This window comes from Nematostella vectensis, chromosome 12 (genome assembly GCF_932526225.1).
Source record: "Nematostella vectensis chromosome 12, jaNemVect1.1, whole genome shotgun sequence".
Classification (NCBI taxonomy): Eukaryota; Metazoa; Cnidaria; class Anthozoa; order Actiniaria; family Edwardsiidae; genus Nematostella; species Nematostella vectensis.
In genome coordinates, this window is record NC_064045.1 from 2223589 (window position 1) to 2243582 (window position 19994).

Consider the following 19994-nt stretch of genomic DNA (forward strand, 5'->3'; position numbering starts at 1 on the left):
AATGAAATAAAAGCCACCACTAGAAACTAATCAAATTCGCACTACATATTGCATTTTGTTTCTTTTCAAACTGATTTCTAATAGCGTTAAAAAAATAAAAAAAGTAAAAAGCTTAATTGCACTGCATAAAATTCCTGTGCACGAAAACAAACACAAAAAGCGAAAACATTCTAAAGTGTCAAAGTTTGTTATAGGAATAGTACCTTTAAAAGTCTGACACGTATACCGTATGTTTTTTATTGTGGGCTTTTTGTAAATATAATAATATAAGATTTTCTATCTTTTTAAAAACCTGGCAGGGGCGGCAAAGTGGTCCCATAAGTGTGTGTGTGTGTGGGGGGGGGGGGGGGGGGGGGGGGGGGGGGCAAAGTTGGGGGGATGGGTGGGTAGTGGTCTCAGGGGGAGGGATGGTTGGTGGTTTCAGGGGGGAGGGGTGGGTTGGTGTTTCCAAATCCTATTTATTAGAACGCGTAGATTTTAAACTGTTCAACAAATTTGTTGTTGGTTGCATATATAATGCTTAAAACCCGTTGGTTAAAAAAAAAAACGTTCAAATATGTCTAAAGAAACATCCGCTCATCTGCCCCCCACTTTCAAGAGTGGGGGGGCTGGCACCCTCCCTGCCCCTCCCCTTCTGCCGCCCCTGCCTGGCTCTAAATACCTGATAGTAATTTTAAAAAGATCTACTAAATTGCACTTAGCAAAATTAATAATAAGTTATATAACTATACTGCAAGTCACATTTTTGAAAATTCCCTGCACTTTGCAGTTGAGCACATACCTAACCTAAATTGTACATGCCGCTACAACATTTTGTAACATCAGGCCCATATCCAGGATTTTGAGGGGGGGGGGGGGGTATCTTAAATTATTCCATGCTCCACTGAACAGTGTTGTTTGATAGTGTGCAGTGCTTTTGATGTGACAATGCTTTCTGAATATAAAAAACTCTCACCTTTAAACATATAATTTTTTGTAGCAATTACTTGACATAAACCTTGAGCAATTTGTGTGAACAAAAACTCTCATTTTAAAAAAAATATAACTTTTTGTAGCAATTACTTGACACAAACTTTGAGCAACTTGTGTGAACAAAAACTCTCATCTTTAAAAATATAACTTTTTGTGGGAATTATTTGACACAAGCTTTGAGCAAATAGTGTGAACCAGTGAGTGAAGTGGAGGTTAAATACCCTAGCTAGACTTCTGCTATTAGTCCTATTTCCCGCTCACTTTAGAACTCACAGAAACTCTACCTGCTTTGTGGGTCATGTTGTTGAAGTTGGTTGACTGTTCCCATCTTGTACTCCACTCCTAACACCTACGTACTCTGCATACTTTACAGTCACAAGTTTATTGAGTTGGCTCACTTGATCTGCATCACAGCAGCCTTTGTTGATCATGGACACCATAGAAGAGTTATCTGCAGGAGTTATGCCAACGAAGTGGAGAAATCTCCAAATAATACACAGTGACAACCAGTGCACTTCAAGAAATGGGACATCTGAAAACAGAGTTTAGAGATCAAACATATGCTTTTTATTACTTCTTTTTCAGGTTTTATGAGTCTTTTATTTGAACATGATTTTTATTCAGGCAGAGCATTCTCAATCAAATAAACTGAGAACTGTGATAGCTCAGTGGTACCAGCTTTGCAACGGTTCTAAGCCAGATGTTCTGGCTGCAAATATCGGCCAAGTAACCTGCTTCTCTACATTCGGGCCTGTGAATCCCTTTGCTTTTTGGAAAATGGCGTTAAGACTAAGCCAGATGTCCCATCTTCCTCCACACTTCATTAAGCAGGGCTTTTGGAATTACGCAAAAAAAAATCAAAATTATGCGGGATTCTTTGCTAAATTACGCGGAAAATCAACCATTACGCACTAAATTACGCAGGATTTTGCAATACATTTTTCTTTAGAAATCAAAAGTTTGCGGGATTCTTTACTGAATTACGTGCTAAATTACACGGAATATCACAGAATATCGTTATGCCCAAACTACATTTTGTACCGAAGGAAAGCACGAAATAACTTGAAAAGGTTATTTCTTTTTTTGAGTGGAAATATCTTAGGCAGTCTACCAGCCAATTGAAAAAGGTATTTCATTATTAGTCCTAGGCCTTCGCGGTTTAGCAAAGAACGCCTAGCCATTTTATTTGTTTTCGAAATTCAGAAATTCAGAAATTACGCGGAAATTTGTGGATTACGCGGATTACGCGGAAGAAGCCCTGATTAACCTGTACACGAAGAATCACTATGGATGCTGGCTCACGGTACCATTTTCAGTGAAAGAGTTTACATACTTAATCACTCATTAGTATTTTGCACTTCATATTTTACATGTACCATTTAATGATTAAGGATTATATTTCAATTGTTGTTATTTTTAGCGTTAAGAGTATACCCTGTAGTCTGATGTGTATGGAAATATCTAGTGCCTAATGTAATCATTTGGTTTTTGAGTAAGAAACTAACTGTGTGAAGCATTTTTTTATATATGACAAGTCAGTTGCACATAAAACACTAAGACTTAACAGCTAAATTTGTTGTTGCTTGACCTCAGCAAATCCAAGACCCTTGTCTCGTTTGGAAATCCTTGTCAATCCAATTGGGGGCGGGTGTATGCTGAGCAGCAAATTCACAGTCACAGCAAGCAGTCGGCACATAATAAACTCAGTCTGATTTTCCCTGGACACCTATTTCCCCTGTTTTTTTTTTTTAATTGATTGATGCAACAACTGACTCAAACTCCAGTTAATCTAAAACCTGAGACAAGGATATTGGATTCGCCAAGGTTTTGCAACAATGATTCCAGCTGTAAAACTAACCATCAGATGATATTTGTAAGAAATTCAGCAACAAAGTCAACAGCATCCTTGCAAGGTGTGGCGATGTCATCAGAGTATGAACAAAGGCCTCCACATTCACTGTCTGCAGTAGCTTCACAAGGGTGATGTTCTCACGACCATGAGGAGATGAAAAGTACTGCAGAATAGACATCAGTCTGAGAACTATCTCCTGTCGATCCTTTTCGGTCAATATTACAAGCCATACAGAAGGACTCTGAAGGATTTGACCTAAACCATCTGCCGCAACCTGGAAAATACATTAAAGAGGGGAGTTAAGAAAATATATAGTATTTAAATAGCACTGATCTATCATCTTAGAAAAGGCTTCACACTCAAAATCTTAATATGCATTAAGAACTCATGCAAAGCATCTATTTCATTTTAACCAACAGATAAACCAGGTCCAATGGATGTTAAAAAATGAGAAACAGAAAAACTAAGGAAAAAACAAAAGTTGTAGGTATGTTCACAAGGCCCACAATAAAAAAATATATATATTTTTCCTGGAAAAAGGTAGTTGTCATTGTGTGTCACACTTGATTGACAGCAATAAGGTTTTAGTATACTGTACCTGGTAAAGAAATGGGGTAACCTCAGGCCTAGGTTTTTCCAGTACATTGAGTAAGCACTTTGTTGTGATTAGGACAAATGATGCCGCCCTATCTGGAATAACAGCCACCCAGTAGGTGGTGACGTAGCAAAGAGATGAACAAGCAACAACTTGACATAAAGAGGAGCTGTGAAAAAAAGGAATCAGTTAAAAGAAAATCAAGCAGACAAACAATAGGAGTTGTAATTAGTAGGTACTGTAAATGCACTTAATATGTAATCTTTTAGCATCTTATGTTAAGTCTTACTGTCTGCCCACAAACGTTTCTGACTGTCTGTTGTCCAACTTCCTGTCTTTAAAATTAAGTCTGTTTGTCCATCTGTATGTCTGTCTGTCTCTCTGTCAGTCTGTCTGTCTCTCTGTCAATGTCTGTCTTTCTGTCATCTTTTTGTCCATCCATCCGTCCTTCCGTCTGTCTGTCTGCCTACCTATAATAACAGCAGAGCTATTAGCATTGTACCTTGGATTGATATCAGGCGCCAACGAGTGCTCCAATGTGGTCATCAAGTTTTTACAACTAATTGTAACTGAAACAAAATAAATAAATAGCAAACATATGTTTCTGTCTGTTTTCTTCCAATCCAGTTCCAAAAAAACATTAAAATTTAATTGCTTTTGCACTATTGTTATTTGTAGAAACTATTTTGAGCTTCCTTGAGTATTTTTTTATGTAGCTTTGCTAGTCTCTCAGGATTGACTTACTAGGTGTATGCCTTTTAGACTGTAGATCATGGGAGCAAGGGCACAGTACCCCCCCCCCCCCCTCAAATCACCCCCCCCCCCCACCACCAACCACCAAAAATCACCCATTTCTTTCTGAGGAACCACCAAATGTTACATACAATCTAATGTCAGTGCAACCCCCACCCCGACCCCCCCCCCCCCCCCCCCCCCCATAAGAACACATAAGAACAGTGAGGCATCGATTTTCTTGAACATGAATCTTCAATATCAAAGCCCAAAAAGCATCTCATATTGCACACTTTGATAGCTGAGGTCACGTTTCCGGTAAAGACGACACAACAAACCTTGTGTTAAAATATGCTCCCCGCGTGGGTTGAGCTCGATGCAGAATACTCGAATAAGGCTACAAGCGAGAGATCGCACCCATACACAGCTAGACGACATGTATTGCAATAAGGCATTCACTTGAACCTCTGCACTTGCGTAGCTTTCGGGGATCAGCCATGGTTGGTTGGCTATAGCGGTCAACCAACGGCACTGGACGTGCAAGGGAACTGCTAACTTTGATAACAAATTATTGGAGAATTGTTCAACGTCGTGCATTAATTCGTGTACTGAATGCTTGGGAACTTTGCTTGTATAATGAGAGCAGAATGCCATTACTTCTTGCTCAAGTTCGTATAAGTTATTGGTGTTTTGCGAAGTGCTTGTCGATTCCACATGAACCGCCATTTTGATTGAGATGAAAACAATCTACAGGAAGTGCGTGTAACAGCGCGGTAAATCTTCGTAAACCACCTCGTATAACCGAAGTTTGTCCGTATTAAAATCGAATCTAAAGAATATCTTCGCATTTTATATTTAATTTTTTAATCTTTCTATTGAAAACGATCGTTACGTAAAAAAAGGTAGCATTTGATGCTTGGTAATAAAATGGCTAAATTTTCATAAAACAACCAGTGATCATTCCCCACCGGGTTATTCCGAACAGTTCTCCGAACTATTATCGATTGAGAAAAATCTGGCGGGAGATTTACGGAACGAGAAAACAAATCTATCGATTATCAATTAAAGCGCCGTTTACACAAAACTTCATCATGGATTTTGAAGAGTTTAAGAAAGACAACAGCAAGAATTGCATTATCAAGTCCAAAATTCCCGAAATCGCTCGCAACGAGCCGTGCTGTGTTGGAATAGACGAAGCCGGCCGTGGTCCAGTGCTAGGTTAGGGTTATGGCAATTGGCAAAATCTGTCTCCCTGTCTATACAAAAGCTTTTTTGGAAAAAGTTCCTGTCTGGCTATTAGCATGAGATTTTTTTTTAGGGCCGATGGTGTATGGTATTTGCTATTGCCCCTTATCAAAGGCAGAGGAACTGAAAAACACCGGTTTTGCGGGTAAGATATAAGTAACATGACCTCATGCATGCATTAGTCATCTGAACCCCCCATGATGATGTTACCTTTGAGTTAAGAAGCACACATTCCTTGTACATGCCAATCAAAAGTGCTGCAAGAATTCTGCACAACTAACGAAGTAATTGATTTGAAGAGCATGTTCAAATATCAAACTCAATCGCATGTGTCGGTAATCAAACAAGATAAAAAAAATGTTGATTTGATATATTTGATTTGTAGATGGATTTTGTATTCAATTCACAAATTGATTTTGTTGAATGACCTTCTTCCTAGATTCCAAGACCCTGACAGAGGAAGAACGTGAGGCATTATTCAAAGAGTTATCAGAAAACTGCCATGGTTACATGGGCTGGGTCATTGACATTTTGACCCCTAACTTCCTCTCTAATTGCATGCTGCAGCGGTGAGAAGGAATTTTAATCCTATATCCATATTATAAATGTTTAAGCACCCAACCTCCAATAAGTGCCAACTTTAGCGCCTGCTTCAAATTAGTACTCCACCCCGCACCCCCTTTACCACTCCAAAAATGTTATAAGAGTCAAGGGAACTAAAACCAGCATGTTTGGTTTGTACCCTTTTACTGTAGCTTTTACAGTAAAAGTGCCAAGGCACATTAAAGACTAAGAGGAAGGAACAAGAAGGGAAAGGAAGGGAAAGACAACACCCTGGAAGTCCACCCTGTAAAAACCAACTTGCAATATATTGCACTTACACGTTTCCCAGACATGTGACATGTGCATGTAGTTTGAGAATACAAATCTCACTTCACGCAATTACATAAAACCCATTAAGAATTTACATGCAAAATGTTTAGTGTTTCTTATAGAATACTGTATGAAAATCATGTTGATTCAAATTATTTTAATGTTTAGGACAAAATGTAGTTTGAATGAAGTTTCACATAATTCGGCCATTGGGCTGATTCGGCTGCTACTTGACAGTGGTGTCAAAGTACAAGAGGTAGGTTGATCACTACTGTAGCAGGGCCTCGAAACATAAAGGGGGGGGGGAAGTTGGGGGAACAATACAGAGACATTAAGGAAACTTGTGGGGGGGGGGCACAGCCATGTTTGTACTGATTAATTTCTTTAGGTTAATCACTATGGTAGCAGGCCTCAAATTATGTGGACACAGTACAAGGGTCATCTGGGGGAGGCAGGGGTACAGCCATACTCTTACTGGACTGTCCTATAACTGCAGGTGGGGAAGGCGGCATGTGCCCCCTAGCCCTTCTGGGTGCTACGGCACTATTAAGAGACCATGGAAACAGTAATAATGCTAAAAGAGTTTCTACTGTTGAAAATTTATCTTTTATTATAGCTTGTTTGATTTTTGTTTCTTTTTTGCATTGTTTGTTTACTCTTTTATAACAGCAGGATTCTATAACCTGTTCAAATGCTCTCTCTTTAGGTGTATGTTGACACAGTTGGTCCTGCTGAAAAATACCAAGATAAACTACAGAAGATTTTCCCTGAACAGAAAATAGTTGTGACTCCAAAAGCAGATGCCAAGTTCCCCATTGTGAGTGCAGCAAGCGTCTGTGCCAAGGTGCGTCATGAGATTGTTTATCTATTTATTTAACCATTTATTTATTTATTTAGAAACATGATAAAATGGAATGTATTTTGATTAACATGTGTGTCTAGTTTCTGCAATAATTTCCAGGAGGAATTACAGAGGCCTTTAGGTACTAATATCCCAATGGCCTTTTCCAAGAAAGAGGGGTTATTCCTGCATGAAGGTTTTTGGGAAAATTCCTTTCATCAAAGTGATGCATTAATCTCTTCCCCAGGTTAGCCGTGATCGGGTTATAAGCGCATGGGAGTTTTCAGAAGACATCATTTTCACCAAGGAAACCGGCTCAGGATATCCATCAGGTATTCATTTACACACAGGGTACCCATATGGTGGTCATTTACACACAGGGTACCCATAAGGTGGTCATTTATACACAGGCTACTCATCTGGTGGTCATTTACACACAGGGTACCAATCTGGTGGTCATTTACACACAGAGTACCCATCTGGTGGTCATTTACACACAGAGTACCCATCTGGTGTTCATTTATACACAGGGTACCCATCTGGTGGCCATTTACACACAGAGTACCAATCTGGTGGTCATTTACACACAGGGTACCCATCTGGTGGCCATTTATACACAGGGTACCCATCTGGTGGCCATTTACACACAGGGTACCCATCTGGTGGTCATTTACACACAGGGTACCCATCTGTTGGTCATTTACACACAGGTTACCCAATTGGTAGCCAATGATATACAAGGTACCCATATAGTGGCCAATTATACACAGGTTTCGCATCTGGTGGCCATTGATACACAGGGTACCCATCAGATAGCCATTGATACACAAGGTACCCATCTGGTGGCCATTGATACACAGGGTACCCATCTGGTGGTGATTTATACACAGGGCACCCATCTGGTAGCCATTGATACACAGGGTACCCATCAGATAGCAATTAAACACGAAGGCGCGGTATAAAAGGGCCTAAGCCCCGCCCCCATTTTTCAAATGGAGAGAAAGTCCAACATGGCGGCCATTACCGATACGAGCCCAGTCAAAAAAGAATGCCCCCAAATCTAATGATTTGATATCCAACGAATAAATAGTTTCCCAAATGAAAGAAAAGATAGGTTTGATTTATACTTCAAGCCTTTCTTGGCAGCGAGAAATGCATATTTGTCTTAGAATTCGTACATTTACGGCGCGATTTCAAATCTCCCGCCTTTCCCTTCGACGCCATTTTTGGTATGTATACCTTCCCGACTCTCCTAGGGAAGGATTTGGTGAGCTTGGGCCGGCAATGACCGCAGTTTTTGCTGAGCAGTCTATCCTAAGGGATTATGCGTGCAATGGGGTACAAACAGAGCTAAATTTTGCCATTCTTAGCGTGTTTATAAAACATGTTTCGTGGAGCCATTTTGCCTCATTTCTTCACACTTTTCTTGGCCGGTAGCATGATTTGTATTTCAATCAGAAATTCGGGGAAATATGAAGAGCATATTACTCTGGAAAGAAGCACCTAAAATGGGAAGAAGAGGAAAGGAAGACAAGATATTGCAGAAAATAATATGTGTTTGTGTAAATTCTGTACTGAAAAATAGCGCACAACAAAGTAGGACATTAAAACTAAACATAAGCAGCAAACATCAGGTATAAAGTCAAGATACATCATATACATATTTTATTATTCGTAAGTAACTTTACAGCTGTAGTGTAAGAGGACACTTCAGTAAAACTTATTTTAGTGAAACCATTATTTCTACTATTTTGTTGCTGCAACAAGTGTAAAACAAAAATACAAAGTGTGCCTATCTGCTGTTGTACATCTGTTCAAGAATTAAACCAAAAATCCATAAAGTGTTTTGACATTTACCTGTAGAAAATTTGGTGTGGTGGGCAGGTCAGGGGATGTTGAACCCCCAGTTGACTTCTACTTCTTATTTGACAGAAAGTCAATTTGTCTTTATTATCTTTTTACCAAATTTAATAGTTGATCAATACATGTTTACCATGATCAGGCTTCGGCAACTGACCGGATTAAAAGTAGGGCTTAGTACCATCCCAATAAAATGCAACACTTACTATTTTTCTGTACAAAACAAGGGAGTGGTATACAATAAAAGAAAACATTTGTTACAATATTTTTTTTTATAGTGCATAACTGGCTCACAGAAACAGCTATTTCTATTTGTCTAAAAACGGTCTGGATCCTTTGTTTTATAAAGGGTTTACCCAAACATATGTTTTATACTTTATTTAAGTTAATTATACAAAATAGAGACATTACTTTTACTGTTTTCATTCAATGGATATCCCCCTGTATCTACACTTGCTTTTACTGTAAGAATGAAAAGTCTTGAACTGAATGGACAAAAGAGAAAGCATTTTGGTTTATTTAAAAGTATAATCTATAATGCAGTTTATAAAATATGACTGGTTGCTTTATACACTTCAATAACACATAAATTAACTTGATAGTAACAAAACATGTTTCCTTTATAAAGGAATGTTTATGATTAAAAATCACATGGAAAATGTAATACTGTATATGTCTATGTATCTGCTTTTTCTTGAGGAATATATCTTGCTGATTATTCAGATGTAACCATGACTTGCTTCTTGGGTATAGCTAGGATGAAATCATATGACTAATTAGAAATAATAGATTCAACATGCAAGTTTGGCACCCATTTCATTCAGACAGAGATTTACTAAACTGTTTATTTAACATTACTAGAATACAAATAATGGACTGCTTTCTCTGATGATTTAAGTATACTGTATGTGTATTAGAAAGATCCCAACAATAAAAAAAAAAACATTTATTACATATTTATACTTAAATTCCAAGTTATAGTAGCTTGTAAATAGAATTAAAACTTCACACACCACAAAACAATCTTGTCCGAGCTCGAGGCGATGTAAAAATAAAAACAAACAAGAGGAAAGCAAGATTTGATCTACAAACAACATCTTTTCTATAGAAGGCCTGCATTACTTCATCCGGCAGTTATGTGGACAAAGTCAAGATGCATTTTCTAGCAAAACAGAGTTTCCCCGCCACTTTAAGTACCTATAAGCTTATGATGACTAATTTAAATCCGTTTTCTGAGTTTTAAAGCTATGAATAGTAAATTTTAGGCATAAAAACTCACATTTTGTCGATGTTTGAAATCGTTGTTTTCCGATCATGCGTTTGCTCCTTTTTTGCATAAATCACGTTGGTTTCTTAGCTTTATTTCTACTGAGATTCCTTTTTTACATATTCTATCGGACTAGAAGGTAGAGTTGGCATTTTTATACATCAGGAAGCGCTTTGAAACCTCTCCCCTCTGTGTTTTGTACTTGACTCGGAGCCGCCATCTTGAATTTGATCCTCACTTCCACGGCGGTTGATTGACAAATGAGCCTAGTCTCGTCCCCAGGCTACTCCCTTGCTGTCAGCTCCATGATGCTTTGCACGCAGACTCACACTTTCCAATATGGCGGACGCTTCAAGTTGACTTTTTTCGGGGGCGAGAGCAGAAAGGGGCAGTGACGTCATAGCCATGTAGAGCGTGATAGGCCCGCCGAGAAGCAAAGGGACGAGGCTAAAATGAGCCGATGCTTCCAATGGAAGCACCCTTTTATACCGCGCCTTTGTGTTTAATACACAGGGTACCCATTAAATAACCATTGATACACAATGTTCGCTTGCATTAAAAAGATTGTTCAAAATGTTAACTCGTTAACTACTGACTCTAACTACTGACGTTAACTACTGACTCTAACCTCATACAGTGATAACATTTGATGCAACAGTTTAAGGGAGTGTTAATGAAATACACCGAGAGGGGGGAAGGAAAGTTTTTACTCAAGACACCTTAAAATTTCAGAGCCCCCCTTTCATTGTTAAGATTTTTTTCGGTGCCCCCCCCCCTTTCAAGACCCCAGGATTTTCAGAGCCACCATCCTTACGACCTCAATAAACAAAAAAGTCTTTAAATCTAGAAAATTTATACTGCGAAGTTGCCCTCCTTGTCCCAGTTGATGATCCACTCAAGTTCATCATTATTCCAGAATCTGACGTCTGTTCTTCACAACTTTCGGTCTCGGCCGTTATAATTTCATTATTTATTTTACATGTAAAACTGTGTAAAATCAGGGGTCGTAAAGGGGGTTCCTGTACAAAGTATTTTAATGTTTAAAAACATTGGTCATTTGGCTTAATACTCAATCTGTATTCGTGCTACAAATGATCTTATCAGTAAAATATTAAAGCTGAAAAGTGCAGCTCCTAAAAATTCGAAGCCCCCTATTCAGAGGACCTTTTTTTTCGGAGTCCCCCCCACCTTTTGGTGGTTAAAAATTTTTAGATAACCCCCCCCCCCTCAATATCTTCCGTCCCCCCCCCTGGTGTATTTAATGAACACTCCCTAATAACGAAAAGCGTCGATGAATCTTGTTTATGTTTCTCTTATGGGGCAGATAAGGCCTTCACGACCAAAAGATACTGCGCGCTGTTAAGCTTTTTTTTTTTAGTTATTTTAAAGCGTGAGATCTAGATAGACCACCCAAGACCGCCAGGTGATTTCCTTCATTGTCAGTAAGACCAAAGTGTCAGCCATGGGCCACCGCGGGCTGAACACGTCTGTCCCGTGAGCACTTGCAGACGAGGTGTTTGAGCGCTCTGCGGTATTCCTTCATTCGGAACATGTAGATCACAGGGTTACACAGCGCATTCCCCCCACACGCTAAACTCGCCCAAGCGAGCGTCATACTATCAACGATACCATCCAATGTGCTATCTATCCCTACGCCAATAAGCGGCAGCCACGTCACCAGTGACGTCACGGTTACTAGTAGCAATGTCTTGGCGAGTTCCCGCTCTTTCTGGATAGTTCTCTGAAGGTGGGACTGATTGTGAAGCTGGTGCTGTCTCTTGACCTTGATGAAGATGGTGGCGTAGGATACGACAAGTACCAAGAAGAGAATCAGTCCAAACGATAATGCGGCGCCAATTGCGACAAAAATAGGAGCATAAGTGAGCCCCGACAAGAGCAGTCCTGATAACCACGTGATCATGATAAAGACAATGTACATCCGGGGCTTTGTGTTTCGATGACGTAACGGCCACACGGTGGCGTGCATTCTTTCAACAGAAATACAAACGAATGAAAAAAAGCTTGCCCCCAAAAAAGCACTTAAGAAAATCTCCACTGTCTTATTGTTGTTGTACAGTCCTCCATTTTCGTGTTTGACAAGTAATTTAGTTGCTATTTGAATTTTGCGTTTTAGGCGTTCGTCTAGAAATTTCGCAAACACGTAAACAATCGCCAAGCCAGTAAGAAGGTCCGCAACCGCCAGATTTATGACGAAGTAATAGCTTGGTTTTCGCAGTTGCGTGCTGATGGAGAATGTCAGAATAACAAGAAGATTAGCTGTGACGATAGTTAAACCCTCCGCGACTGCGATAGTGGATATTGAGAGCAGCAAACCATTGAATGGGAAATAGCTCACGGTCTGGTTCGGTGTAAGGTTGCCAGATGTATTCATTGCTAAGTGCTGGCAGGCGTAAACATGTCGCTGTGAGGTTCGGTAGAAACTGCCTAGATATCTGATATTAAAGAAGCTTAAAAGCTAACAAAAATTTATTTTAAAGCTCTTTAAATGTTTGTATAGAAACGGCGATTGAAATAAGGTTTATGATGTTAACATCAATCGTAAACAAACAAAAAATAGTTTTAATTAATGTTAATCCGTCACTCATGCAACCCACAATTGCAGTCTGATGCTTTATTAACAACTTATTGATTGAAAGTATCGCAGTTTCTCGCTTGAATTTGCTGATATAATTTTTTTTATTGGAAAGAATAAGAACCTTATCTAAGAAATCAGGGCTCTGTCAATCAAAATCCAAAATCTTGGCTATATAAATGAAAAAAATTGTTATCAGATAAGCGTTGTGCATGGTAAGTTCTGATATTTGCCAAGTTAACTCGCCGAATTTTTTAGGGCTGTCGAAATTTAATGATTTTCAGTTCCTGTTTATTCATGTAATGGTTTTAGTGTGTCATGCTAGTGAAATAAACTTTGATATCTTTGGAAAGTTGTAAATATTTTAAAGGCTCATCATGAAATGTCATTTTATGAATCGTAATTTTAGGTTCCCGAATAGTATCAAATAAAAATAAAAAAAGACCCTGTTATTAAGATTTGTCGTTATGCAAGACTGAGTTCTTTTATCGTTTGCCTATTCAAATAGTTAACTATTGTTACCTATACCTTGTTACCTATCGTTTGGCTTTACCAATGATTGATATCGATCTGAGAAATCACGTGTTCTCAGGAAATATCCAAACTGTCAAACGAGCAGTTAAAAAAACATATTATTACCATATTTTACATCACACTTTTTTATTTATTTTAACATAAGTGACCATTTCATGATTACTTTGCGATATTAAACCTACTGCGTAGATTACTAGACTAAAAGACATCTAGGATAATGAAACTTAATTTATCGCAGTTTTATTGCATGGACTAAAATAATTAAATTTTGGCAGCCCTGCACAACTTATTTGCTCAGACCGAAAATGTATGTTTTCATACAACTCTTCGACTCCTGAAACCCACGTGATCATGATCATGATGTACATCCGGGGCTTTGCGTTACGATGACGTAACGGCCACACGGTCGCGTACATCCGCTCAACAGAAATAAAACCAAACGAAGCGCCGCGTGAGCGGAGCCCCATACCTAAGAAAAAGTGGTATATAAAACCAATATGGTAACAAATATTGGTAACCCATCGACTCGAGTTTTCGTGACTCGATGTCCGTCCGTCCGTCCCTTAAAAGCATCGTATGACAACCAAACTTGGCAGGTGTCATGTATGTGTCAAGAGAGATGTAAAACTGTGGTCACGTGATTCGTGACGTCATCGATTACGTCACTAGAAGCAAAAATATTCCGATGTCATATCCACAACCTTTGAACTATCCCGATGTCATATCTATATTCATACCTCATAAGCGAAACATCATATGACAAGCAAACTTGGTATGTGTCATGCATGTGTCAAGGGGATGCACCAATATAGTCACGTGATTGTTGCGCCATCATTAAAATATGTTGACGTCATCAAAATAATGAAAAAAATATATTTCACGAAGAAAACATCGTATGGCAACTAAACTCGCTAGGTGTCATGTAGGTGTCAAGGGGATGCAACTATATGGTCACGTGTTGTGTGACGGCATCGATGACGTCACTAAAACCAAAAAACGTGATGAAAAGCGAAAACATTCATATCTCTTGAAAGAAACATTGTTTCACAACCAAAATTGGCAGGTGTCAGGTTGGTGTCAAGGGGGGTGCACAGATATAGTCACGCAATTTGTGACGTCATCGATGACGTCACTTTGAGCAAAACTATTCCGATTTCATTAACAACAAAAATATCCACATCTCATGAACGAAACATCATGACAATCAATCTTGGTATGTGTCATGAAGCTATCAAGGGGGTGCAGCAACACATTCACGTGATTGTGACGTCACCAATGACGTCACTAGAAGCACAAATATGTTGACGTCATCAAAATAAAAAGCTATTTATATTTCCTTAAAAAACATCGTATGACAACCAAACTCGGTAGGTGTCATGTTGGTGTCAAGGGGTGCTCCAATATGGTCACGTGATTGTGACGTCATCAATGTAGATAACATTCATATCTCGTGAAAGAAACATTGTATAACAACCAAACTTGGTAGGTGTCATGTATGTGTCAAGGGCGGTGCCAAGATTGGTCACGTGATGATTGACGTCATCGATGCCGTCACTAAAAGTGAAACTACCCTGACGCCGTAACATCGTATGACGGCTAAACTATGTTATATGGGGGGAAGGGGGTTTGACAAATTGGGCGCGTGATTAGTGAAATCGTTGAAATCGTCAAAAACAGAAATATAATAATAATATTTAACATTTCTTAAATTATTAAGAAAGAATGAAGCAAAGATTTGGTCGTTTGGAGCTCTGCCTAAATCTATATATTATTGTTATAGAGAAAAGGACTTAAAAAAATGCTTTCCACCAGTTTCAAATTTCCATTTGCGGTTCTTTACAAAGAAACTGTGAGTATAGGAGAGACACACCAAGAGCTTTCTGATGAACTCCCCATATATCTGTAGCAAGCACTCCGTATCTACGCCGGTTAGAGGACTGGCGACGCCTAGATTAATGACGAAGGGAGGGACGAGTTGATGGCGAATGTTGGAATGACCAGAAGATTTACCAAAATAATAACTAGCCCTTCGGTTATCACAAGAACGTATGCAAATAACACGAAGGCAGAGGAAAGAGATCCCCAGACACGAAGGAGAGTTTTCCGGACGAAAAGTTCATCTCTAAGACTTGATACATTGTGATGATACACCAGTACTACCAAGGCAAGGAGTGAAGGATCACTTTATCAAACTGACTTGGCAGAAAGGTTCCTCGACAATAATTTCGTCGCGAAGATTTATATAGCTTCAATGTCCGGAGATAATAGCGCTTGAACAGTTGAAAAGGCTAAAAACTTTGATCCGTCGGTTTTTATAAACCCCTTAAAAAGCTGTTTATCCTTGTTTGAATAAAGAGCAGGTGGAAGTCGAAAAGGGACAATTTGATGACCATTTGCTGCCGTTTGAAGTTTTTTTAATCTTGAGAGTGTCGTCAAGCAAGAGGTCAAAATAAGCCGACTGCTTGACAGGCGAAAGGACCGATCGGAAAATATCCAAAGGGTCTCTAGTGTTCTTGTGACTGAGTCTTGTGATGGGGAACACATAGTCGTGCACTCTCTCCTCTATCACGTGTACTATCTCCTCTATCACGTGTACTCTCTCCTCTAACACGAGCACTCTCTCCTCTATCACGTGCACTTTCTTCTCTATCACTTGCACTCTATCCTCTATCACGTGTACTCTCTATCACCTGTACTCTCTTCTCTATCACCTGTACTCTCTTCTCTATCACGTGCACTCTCTTCTCTATCACGTGCACTCTATCCTCTATCACGTGCACTCTCTTCTCTATCACGTGCACTCTATCCTCTATCACGTGCACTCTCTCCTCTATCACGTGTTCTCTCTCCTCTATCACGTGCACTCTCTTCTCTATCACGCGCACTCTATCCTCTATCACGTGTACTCTCTCCTCTAACACGTGTATTCTCTCCCTCTAACACATGTATTGTTTCCTCTATCAAGTGTATTCTCTCCTCTAACGCGTGTAGTTTCTCCCTCTAACACATGTATTCTCTCCCTCTAACACATGTATTGTTTACTCCATCACGTGTACTCTCTCCTCTAACACAAGTGTATTCTCTCCCTCTAACACATGTATTGTTTCCTCTATCACATGTATTCTCTCCCTCTAACGCGTGTATTCTCTCCCTCTAACGCATGTATTCTCTCCCCCTAACTCGTGTATTCTCTCCCCCTAACGCGTATATTCTTTCCCCCTAACGCGCGTATTCTCTCCCCCTAACGCGTGTATTCTCTCCCCCTAACTCGTGTATTCTCTCCCCCTAACGCGTGTATTCTCTCCCCCTAACGCGTGTATTCTCTTGGCAGACCCCACCACCAAGAAATGGCTGGCAGATAACCTTGACCGGGTGTTCGGCTTTCCTCAGCTCGTTAGGTTCAGCTGGTCCACGTGTAGCAATATCTTGGACAACAAGGCGGTGCCCGTCACGTGGTCAGTACGCATGCGCTCTAACACATTCCAAATAATTTTTCCCGAGTAAACAATATCTTGGACAACAAGGCGGTGCCCGTCACGTGGTCAGTACGCATGCGCTCCAACACATTCCAAATAATTTTCCCAGAGTAAACAATATCTTGGACAACAAGGCGGTGCCCGTCACGTGGTCAGTACGCATGCGCTCTAACACATTCCAAATAATTTTCCCAGAGTAAACAATATCTTGGACAACAAGGCGGTTGTTATGAAGGAATTGTTAATCAATGCAAAAGTCGTTTCCGACACGTCAGATATTTACTTTCACTTTCCATTCGACATTTCACTTATTTGCTTTACGTGGATCTCTTCATTGTTTGACTAAGCATGCGTAGTTACTGTTTAGCAAAACAGGTTTTATATTTGCCAGGCTTAAAATAACAGTTTAACGATTACCTTTATCCTTAATCTTACTTCTGTTACATTACTTAATTTTGCATATTACTATAGTCAAACTCTTCCTTTTATACTGCTCTTGCTATTTCTATCGAAGGAATTGATTCTAAGTCATTTATTATTTCATCGTTGATTTTCTTCCCAAAGTCAACACCCGATCTTCTATTCTTACATCATCCTTAAAACCAGTTTGACCAGTTTTATTAATGTGATTAGTATAAATTGAGCAGCATAGTAACTAGCTCTAGGATTGTACGTAACTGTTGCGAGGACACTACACGGCAGTGCTCTAGGTTGGTTTAGTCAGGACTCTCTAAAGTTGGCTTCGTCAACTTTCCGGGAAAGAGATGTTCCTTCACTACCTTCCGAAAGCACTTGCCTTCTTACAGCCAACCTCCCGCTAGCCAGTGGTAGTTCTACCATTTGTAAACACTCAAGCGGTGCAATAAAGAACAACGAAGACGGTCAACCCTTGCTCAGTATGTACGATCCCCGGCTACCCCCAATACCATAAAAGAAACACCCAAAACCTCGTAACACGGTGCTCGTCACGTGGTCAGTACGCAGACCCTTAAGCACACTCAAAATAATTTTCCCAGATTTCACCCGTCACGTGGTATGTGCGCATAATTTTCCCAAAATTTTTTACAAGTGTTTACTGCATTCTTGTGCATTTTGTTAAAATAAAGAGTACCATTATATTTTTTGATCGCATAACTGCCATTCAGGATTTTCCTTACAATATTTGACAGTATTTTGAAATAAGTGTATAACCTTTCTGCCTCTTATAGGGATGATGACGATGATGATAGTGATGAAGATGAAGCGACAAAGAACTCCGCCCCTATCACATCATTTTTCTCCGCGAAGACCAATGACGTCACAGCCACAAGACATCGCTTTTTCCAAGAAAGGAATCTCGAGTCGCTTGAGATGTTTTGATGGGTAAAAGAGACTGTATGATCCTAGGAAAATATGCAAACAGCTTGTTACATGTATATATGTCTGAAATCAAAAGAGAGGCGATGATGTTGATAATTCGATCTTGATGTTGATAATTCGATCTTGATGTTGATAATTCGACTTGTTGATAATTCGACTTAACTGTTGATAATTCGACTTGACCGTTGATAATTCGACTTCGACTGTTGATAACTGAATTGTTGACAAATCGACTTGATTGTTAGAAAAGAAAAGTAGTGAGACCTTCATGTGGTAACGATAATAAATCTTCCTAAAATAAGAAATCAATACAATAAGCATTTATACGCTGACCACAAGACTTTAGACCAAGGATAAACATTCGATTAATTTTGGTTACGAGCATACAAGCCATGATCACTGCAGGCTGCTCGTTTGTACAAAATATAATTTAACTGCTCTGTCATTAAAAGTACAATCAAAATTCGAGTTCGGTACCTAACTTTATAGTCTATATTATTTTTAAATACTTAAAAGTTTAATAATCCCATTTCTAGCTGTGTAAACAACAACTTACTCTATTGTCACTCAAAGGTTTTGTTGTATTCGAGAGGACGTAGTATTTTGATAAAAAAAAACTCTGGTTCAAGAGGCTCGTCAGTCTCTATAGAGATATACCGGGGAAATGTAAAGAGGGCTAGAAAGGTAGATATGACAGACACGTTTGGCACTAGACAACGATAAAGAGGCAAGAGCCTCGAAACGCGTCTGTCCGTATATATCTTTTTAACGCTCTTTACAGTAATACGTCTATTACCCAGCCCTACACTAGCAACAATAAACTGATCAACACCTTGTTGCATTTTCTAAAACAGGGAAGGTCGATTGTGTCATAGGTTGTACCTAAAAAGTGATTTGTTCTGATCTAATTAAAGCATGTAGGGTATTAAAAATTTAAATAAAGATCTTCCGGCAATTCGTTGACGATAGTTTTCCGTTAAATTAAAAAAAAATTATATTATGTGATTCTTATCGTGGGCACATCAGGAACTACACATTTAAAGAGCTGCAATGTTGGTCAAAACATTATTCTCAGACCACATACCCAAATACAACACCTCGTACACAATAAAGACATATATATTTTCTGAAAGAAAGATCTTTCCCGATATTTTTTCTACGATTCTTTGAGCTCCTAGCACGGATACATTCTAAAAGCCGTAACAAAACTGTGTTTAATAAAAAGCTGCCACACTCGGGACAAATGTAGATTGATTAATCAGGCGCGTACACAGGGGTTGTGCGCCAAGTCCGCTAGTTCCCCAATGACACCAATGTCCATTCGAGTTGAAGTGCCTGTACACAAGGTCATCGGCCTCAGCTCTTTTCTTGTGGTTAACTATTCTGTTTTGGTTATCAAAGCGTATCTGAAACTGTCTACTCAGTGCTCAGTCTACTAAGGGAGGGAGGGAGGGAGGGAGGGAGGGAGGGAGGGAGGGAGGGAGGGAGGGAGGGAGGGAGAAGTAGACTGAGCACTGAGTAGACTGATACTGAATACAAAAACTATACTCGCATATACCTTATGAAAGGGGTTACACGGTAAAATCCACACCACTAGGGTAGAAAGGACACTGTGCAAGGACACTACATATCTAGAGTCAACATCCACCCCTCCCTATAAAAAAACAACAACCTCAACCGAAAGAGTAAGAGCATACGCAAAACACCGAAAAACAGATTTTTGATTCGTCGATAGAAAAAAAAAAAAGATAAAAGTCGCTTAAGGAATAGCATCGTTATTGTCAAGCATAAACAA

The 19994-nt window shown here is 39.4% G+C and overlaps 2 protein-coding genes and 2 long non-coding RNA genes across 6 annotated transcripts; 2 read left to right on the forward strand and 2 right to left on the reverse strand.

The window, feature by feature from the left end:
- Window positions 1-446: 446 nt before the first annotated feature.
- LOC116616374 lies at window positions 447-5028 on the reverse strand. The gene is made up of 5 exons (XM_048719477.1): window positions 4490-5028; window positions 3922-3988; window positions 3423-3588; window positions 2831-3098; window positions 447-1504 (listed from the first exon to the last, which is right to left on the reverse strand). Exons 1-5 carry the CDS (start codon window positions 4875-4877, stop codon window positions 1269-1271), a joined length of 1125 nt encoding a protein of 374 aa, XP_048575434.1. The 5' UTR covers window positions 4878-5028; the 3' UTR covers window positions 447-1268.
- Window positions 3092-4018, forward strand: LOC125557241. Its single transcript, XR_007305182.1, has 2 exons — window positions 3092-3311; window positions 3495-4018. It is a non-coding gene; the product is annotated as an uncharacterized LOC125557241 (long non-coding RNA).
- A 12-nt stretch (window positions 5029-5040) lies between the features above and the next one.
- LOC5509563 (ribonuclease H2 subunit A) lies at window positions 5041-19154 on the forward strand. 3 transcript variants are annotated; one of them, XM_048719479.1, is made up of 8 exons: window positions 5112-5369; window positions 5470-5541; window positions 5836-5965; window positions 6438-6525; window positions 6976-7113; window positions 7358-7442; window positions 16696-16819; window positions 18049-19154. In XM_048719479.1, exons 1-8 carry the CDS (start codon window positions 5243-5245, stop codon window positions 18197-18199), a joined length of 915 nt encoding a protein of 304 aa, XP_048575436.1. In that variant the 5' UTR covers window positions 5112-5242; the 3' UTR covers window positions 18200-19154. The 3 variants fall into 3 exon arrangements, with proteins under 3 accessions (XP_048575435.1, XP_048575436.1, XP_048575437.1); XM_048719478.1 differs by lacking the exons at window positions 16696-16819; window positions 18049-19154 and adding an exon at window positions 7551-8951 and having other exon boundaries at window positions 5041-5369; XM_048719480.1 differs by lacking the exon at window positions 16696-16819.
- On the reverse strand, window positions 9457-11414 carry LOC116616376. The gene is made up of 2 exons (XR_004295335.2): window positions 10250-11414; window positions 9457-9723 (listed from the first exon to the last, which is right to left on the reverse strand). It is a non-coding gene; the product is annotated as an uncharacterized LOC116616376 (long non-coding RNA).
- Window positions 19155-19994: the final 840 nt, after the last annotated feature.